General features: G+C 45.0%; 1 protein-coding gene across 2 annotated transcripts in view; it reads right to left on the bottom strand.

Annotated features, from left to right (window-relative positions):
* EML6 (EMAP like 6) overlaps positions 1–7,469 on the bottom strand; it is a 321,992-nt gene that overhangs the window by 217,879 nt on the left and 96,644 nt on the right. For both annotated transcript variants that reach the window (XM_024215452.2, XM_026653192.2), the window contains exon 3: positions 2,897–2,995. In XM_024215452.2, coding sequence (XP_024071220.1) covers positions 2,897–2,995 — 99 coding nt within the window. The remainder of the gene's footprint in view (positions 1–2,896; positions 2,996–7,469) is intronic.

Raw genomic sequence — 7,469 nt, forward strand, 5'->3', positions numbered from 1 at the left:
TCTTGGTTGGAGCCAGGGATGGGGACCAGTGCCAGCCAGTGGACGGTCCCAGTGGGGCGCTGCGTACCGAGGTCATGGTACTCGGCTCTGAGTCAGAGCATTGTTCCGGTGCTGGGTTGAGGGCCGACTCCATAAGGCACGCTCTTAAACAAATATCGTGCTCCTTCTTAGTCCTTGGCTTGAAGGACTTGCAAATTTTGCACTTCTCACTAATGTGTCCTTCACCCAAGCAACGCAGACAACAGCTGTGTGGTTCACCAGTGGGCATAGGCCTCTTGCAGAGATCAAAGCCTGGGGACCAGGGCATGCTCCGTCCCGAGGAAAAGTCCCATTCGGGACCTACGAAGTCTCTAACTATAGCTAAGGGATTTACAAACACTAACAGAAAACTATTATACACTATTATACAAGAGATAACTAGTTTGTACGAACGAGCAGCAACAGCGCGAGCTGAAGCAGCAACAGTTCCAGCACTGTCACTGGCGGCAAGAAGGAACTGAGGTTGGGGGGAACTGGTGGCACCCTGTATACCACGGCATGCACGCCAGACCCGGTCCCCTACAGATACTGCTGAGGGAAAAGCTTCCAGCATTGGTGCATGTGACGAGCACACACACCTAAGTTGAATGGACATGAGCAACACATCTCGAAGAAGAACAAAAACATTCAACCACTGGAATTTAGGATCAGATTAGACAATCCACTGTTGAACACTCTTTTGCTTTCGCTGTGGGGAGGGCTTGAAGGGCTAAGCCTTGAAACACTTCAATCATGGCTTAGAGCAGGGGTGGGCAAACTACACCCCGTGGGCCACATCCGGCCCGCGGGACTGTCCTGCCCGGCCCCCGAGCTCCTGGCCTGGGAGGCTCACCACCGGCCCCTCCCCCACTGTTCCCCCTCATCTGCAGCCTCAACTCACTCACTCTGCCGCCGGTGCAATGTTCTGGGTGGCGGGGCTGTGAGCTCCTGGGGCAGCGCAGCTGCAGATCCCGGCCTGACCCAGTGCTCTGTGCTGCGTGGTGGCGGTGGTAGGGTGACCAGATGAGGGGAAGAAAATATCGGGACACATGGCGGGGGGGGGGGGGGGCCCCCGGGGGGGGAAAAAAAAAAAAAAGCTGAGTCCTGCCGGCTGAGCAAAAAACAAACAAACACAGTGCTGATGGATATCGGGACAAGATCAGTCGGGACACGGGACAGACACCGAAATATCGGGACGGTCCTGATTTTATCGGGACGTCTGGTCACCCTAGGTGGCGGCAGCAGTGGCAGCATGGCCCGGCTCCAGCCGGTGGCGCGGCTGTAGCGCTGCCAGCCACTGGTGCTCCAGGCAGTGCGGTAAGAGGGGAGGGAGCAGGGGGGGTTGGATAGAGGGCAGGGGTGTTCGGGGTGGTGGTCAGGGGGTGGGGGTGTGGATGGTGGTCGGGGGGGGAAACGGGGTTGAATGGGGACAGGGGTTCAGGGGGCAGTCAGGAAGGAGGGGGGTGTTGGATGGGGCGGCAGGGGGCAGTCAGGGGCAGGGGTTCCAGGGGCAGTCAGGGGACAGGAAGAAGGGGTGGCTGGATGGGGCAGGAGTCCCGGGGGGCCTTCAGGAATGAGAGGAGGGGTTGGATGGGGCAGGGGTCCCGGGGGGGCTTCAGGAATGAGAGGAGGGGTTGGATGGGGCAGGGGTCCCGGGGGGGCTTCAGGAATGAGAGGAGGGGTTGGATGGGGCGGCGGGGGCCCAGGGGCAGTCAGGGGATAGGGAGCGGGGTGTGTGTGAATGGGGCAGGGGTCCCAGAGGTGCCATCAGAGAACAGGGGGGGTTGGATGGGGCAGGAGTCCGGGTGGGGGGGGCAGATAGGAGGTGGGGGCCGGGCCACGACCCCCTCCCCTAACCAGCCCTCCATACAATTTACGAAACCCGATGCGGCCCTCAGGCCAAAAAGTTTGCCTGCCCCTGGCTTAGAGAAACAGAGCCTGAAACAGCTCCCATTGAAGTCAGTAGCAAAACTTCCACAGACATCAATGGGAGTTGCATCAGACCCTAAAAAAGTAATTTTGAAAAGCGAATAAAAAGATTAATCTTGAATTGTCAGAAATATAGTACACAACAGTGAAGCACTGAATTCACCCAACTCACAAACACAGTATTGTTTTGTTCTGCTGCCACTATTTATGTATATTCTATCATGTGAAATATTCACAGATATACCATGCATAGTAAAATATATATGCACAATGAAAAGATTAATTTATCTTCATATATGTGTATAGTATCAGAGGGGTAGCCGTGTTAGTCTGAATCTGTAAAAAGCTACAGAGGGTCCTGTGGCACCTTTAAGACTAACAGAAGTATTGGGAGCATAAGCTTTCGTGGGTAAGAACCTCACTTCTTCAGATGCAAGATGCACTTCTTGGGGCAGGGATAGCTCAGTGGTTTGAGCATTGGCCTGCTAAACCCAGGGTTGTGAGTTCAATCCTTGAGGGGGCCACTTAGGGATCTGGGGCAAAAAATCAGTACTTGGTCCTGCTAGTGAAGGCAGGGGACTGGACTCGATGACCTTTCAAGGTCCCTTCCAGTTCTAGGAGATAGGATATCTCCATTAGTTTATTTATTTATCTGAAGAAGTGAGGTTCTTACCCACGAAAGCTTATGCTCCCAATACTTCTGTTAGTCTTAAAGGTGCCACAGGACCCTCTGTAGCATATATGTGTATGTTTATGTGTGTGTTTTTTTGACTGGTGGTGAAATTGCTTTGACATTTCCTAACTTTGGGCAATATTCTCCACTCAGATCCACTTGATGGACCTTTCTGTGGACTAACCTAATGAAAAAATAATACAATATAGAAACAAAAATACATGTTATCGGGAAATGCTCCGGACAAAATTCAGATAATTCCTTCTATATGATTACCCTATCTGAATGGCCAGTAGCTGTTGCTAGTAGTTTTCCTTTCTTCCAATCCCAAATACATACTGTATTTTTGGCATCCAGTCCCACTGAGGCTAAACACTAAGGAAAAAAAATAATCTAGTTAATTGAAGATCAGCCCAAAATAAGTCTTTCAATTAAGCATTGTATGTGTACAGAAGGATTTCTCCAAATATGACTCAAAATAAAACTAAATTGCTAAAGATACCATCAAGATATCCATGTTAAATATTTGTTTAATATTAGGACATGCCAAAAATTCTAGTCTTTTCTAGAAGCTTGACATTAATTACTTGACTTTTAAGTGTACCAAACATAGGTTAAATTCATCAGAAGATCTGAAGAGCTTGCTTCAGTAACACAACAATCTGGCATTCACATCTTACTGAACTGTTATTAAAAGTAAATGGGGGATTAAAACACTCCTCTCCCACCACCCACACCACCACATTTCATTATGTTTATGGTGCTCATTTTTGTGGACTTTTCTAGTAGCATTTTATAACTGTAATTTACCCTTTAATTTTCAATTTTGTTTTTGAAAGAATGCATAACTAATTATTTTAAAAGCTTAATACAAATAAATGAACTCCCCTCTCCTAAGAAACAAGAATCCCTTTTTGTCCAGGCTATGGCTATAAACAAACAGGATGAAGAAGAGATGTTTAAGATATAAATTAGCATCCAAGTCTCTTCAAATTTTGTCTAATTTCACAGGTCCTTAGGAGGATGCAGGAACATAAAAATTGTCCTGTTGTATAACACCAGTGGTTCATCTGGTTCAGTATCCTGTCTCTATTAGTGGCAAGTACCTTGTCTGCAAAAGATTATTTTCTTCACATTTCCCACTGTTGATATCACCGGTACTGCTATACCAGGCAAAAGAGCAAAAAAAAGGCACCAACTCATGGGGATTTGCAGGAATACAAGGCCATGTGCCTCCATGCTTGGCTATCCTCTCCACACCTAGACAATCAGGGAACACTGATCCAGGAATTGTCCTCTATGCCTCCATCAGAGGGCATTTCATGGCATAGAGGGCAATGAGGCAAAGTTAATATAGCCTCATATTGCTATAACTTAATGCTAGATTTCTCATAGGCCTTGTGGGAGGTGACCATGTGCATCCCCCTCAAACCCTCCCTGTCCTGTTTTCTCCCCAACTATAGATCCCAGAAAATGAAAGAAATTCCTGGATTCAGAAAAGTAAACAAAAATGCACCTAAGCACTTTATAGTCACCATTCCTTTATTTAACAACACTGAAATGCATCTCTACCTTTGGCTTCTTGGGATGTGACACACCACATGTCATCTCTTAGTATCACTGGTCCTAGCTGAACTCTATCTAGGGAATAGTACATGCCCAAAGCAATAGGGAATAGTTCTGGTGAACAACTAAAATTATTTTCCTCTGCTGGCTGCCAAATGCATCTATATTTTTCCTGGTTTGTGCAGAGTAATGAACTTGCAAATAAGTAAATCTGACTTTACTGTAATTTCTCGTGTGTGTGTGTGTATGTTGAGAGAGTAACAATGTGTGATGATGCTGAATCACTACTCAATTATAGCAACAGGTGGATTCAATTAAATCCCAGGGGCCATGGATCAGTGTTCACGTCACAATCCCAGTCAGTACCTAGCCCAAGCTAGGGATACAACAATGATCCAACCAGCGGCCAAATTCAGTGATGAATCCTAGGGCATGTCTTCGCTACCCGCCGGATCAGCGGGTAGCGATCGATCTATTAGGGATCGATTTATCGCGTCTAGTGTAGACACGATAAAATCGATCCCCGATCGCTCTGCCATCGACTCCGGAACTCCACCGCAGCGAGAGGCGGAAGCGGAGTCGGCGGGGGAGTGGCAGCGGTCGACTTGCTGCCATCCTCACAGCCAGGTAAGTCGACCTAAAATACGCAACTTCAGCTACGCGAATAGCGTAGCTGAAGTTGCGTATCTTAGGTCGATCCCCCCACGTAGTGTAGACCTAGCCCTAGTCACGTGCCACCTGAGGCACATTGCACATACGCTAAGAAGAATTAAATCCCAACCAAGATAAAAGGAATTGAAGCTTCTCTTCAATGAAGAGGGTATGAAACTCTGAGATAAGGCAGTTCTTCAGGAAAAGCCTAGGAACATGCAATTTGGGGATAAAGAATAGTTTGAGATTTATGTTAGCGTTATCTGAATTACCAGAAAGGGGGTAAATTTGGACTATGCATACACTATATCAGGGGTCGGCAACGTTTCAGAAGTGGTGTGCCGAGTCTTCATTTATTCACTCCAATTTGCCAGTAATACATTTTAACGTTTTTAGAAGGTCTCTTTCTATAAGTCTATAATATATAACTAAACTATGGTTGTATGTAAAGTAAATAAGGTTTTTAAAATGTTTAAGAATCTTCTTTTAAAATTAAATTAAAATTCAGAGCCCCCCGGACCAGTAGCCAGGACCCGGGCAGTGTGAGTGCCACTGAAAATCAGCTCGCGTGCCGCCTTTGGCACACATGCCATAGGTTGCCTACCCCTGCACTATATGTTTTATTAGCAGCAGGGTAGGAACTCCAGCTGCTTATATAAAATTGTGGCACAAAGGCTGAACTCAATTTTAACATCTTTATACTCTTAGTAACAAAAATAAAACTAATTTATTTTGGAATTAAGTGTAAAGAAAGAAAAAAGTGTCTAAAATAACTTTTTGGCAGTCCTATTACTTGAAACACAAAAATGGTCAATTGTAGTGCACATTTAGGGTTGCCAACTTTCTAATTACTGGGAATTGAACCCCTGAGGCCTCCCCCCCCCTCCCCCTTCCCCGACAGACCTGCCCCCATCCTGCCCCTTCCTCCTAGCTCTGCCCCCTCCCTTTCCCTCACAGCTCCATCCCCACCCCTTTCCCCCAGGCCTTGCCCTTGCTCCGCCTATTACCCTCAAAGCCCCACCCCAGTCACTTTCTCTTTTCCCCCACCCCATCACTTGCTGGATTGTCTCCACCTCCTTCCCCGCCTCCCCACACTGGGCTCCCTCTGCTCCCAGGGCTGGGATGGGAGCTGCTGTAGCCTGACAAGAAGCCTACCTGCAGGTAGGAGGCAACACTGGATAAGCAAGGGCTGGTGTCTGGTCACCACATCTGACCGGACACTGTCAAGTCCCCTTTTCTACCGAACTTTCCAATTGCAAACCAGGCACCTGGCAACCCTAAATGGCACCCAGACACAAAAGCCAAAAACTGGTCTGTCCGGGTAAAACCCAGACAGGTGGCAACCCTATGCATGTTTGAACTATGTTTAAATATGTAAAAATCTCAGCTCTGAATCTGCAGGCTGTTCCATAACGGGTAGAACCCAGCACTTTTGAGAAGCCTACTGACTTCAGCGCAGAACAGCTTGTAATATGGGTCATAGTTAGTTCCTGATTCAAGTAAATTGTTTCCTCATTAATTTTACGGTAGCTATGAAAAAATTCTGAAGATGCAAAATATAAAAAATGTAGCTATCAACAAAACATATCTTCATCTATATGCAAATTGACAGCTCTTTTCTTTAAAAATTTGTAAACTATCTAGGCCATAAAATCTGATAAAGAAAGTAACATTTTCTCAATCAAACAGGAAAAAATTCTTAAGTGGCAGCAGCTCAGACTGGTGTGCTGGATATTCAGGCTGTATTTTACTTTAGTATTTAATTATAAAAAATTTGAATAGCAAGTTTATACTAAATACAGGCTGGGAAGGATTAGATTTTTATCTGTAAATGTCTATAAACCTTGATTTCACTGTTCACCCCCCAAAAACTGATGAAAAATATATCCACCAATAATAATTGTAATTTTCAGATAGGAAAAATAAGAAAAACAGTACTTGAGAACCTATTAGAGTGTGATCTAAGGATACTTTCTTTGTATATTTTGACATGATGATGACAAGTTGTGTTTTAATGGTTATAACACTTTAACTGTTTGAATCTCAATGATTATTGTAATTAAATAATTATCTGTCTTTCCCCATTATTTCTCACAACTGTGAAAATGTATCTCCATAAAAATAAAAAAAATTGCTTAAAACCCATAATTTTGTGCAACTGTGAAAATAAATACAAGTATAAAAATACTTAAACATTATTATCCATCAAAATTATAAAAAACCCAAATTCTCCCAAGCCTAACTAAATATATTTGTCTCTGAAACTCGGCATCTTATTAAGTATACATAAATAAAAATGTGTACATAAAATATTTCCTGATTTAAACTGCACATTGATCTTTTGTATGTTTTACCGATGATAAAGTATAGCAATACCAAATTACTGTGGACAAATTAGAGAGAGTCCAGTGGAGGGCAACAGAAATGATTAGGGGGCTGGAGCACATGGCTTACGAAGGGAGGCTGAGGGAACTGGGCTTATTTAGTCTGTAGAACTACCTGAAGGGGAGTTCCAAAGAGGATGGAGCTAGGCTGTTCTCAGTGGTGGCAGAAGACAGAATAAGAAATAAAGAATAAAGTCTCAAGTTGCAGTGGGGGAGGTCTAGGTTGGATATTAGGAAACACTATTTCA

This window comes from Terrapene carolina, unplaced genomic scaffold, assembly GCF_002925995.2.
Source record: "Terrapene carolina triunguis isolate 2854851 unplaced genomic scaffold, T_m_triunguis-2.0 Scaffold132, whole genome shotgun sequence".
NCBI lineage: Eukaryota > Metazoa > Chordata > Testudines > Emydidae > Terrapene > Terrapene triunguis.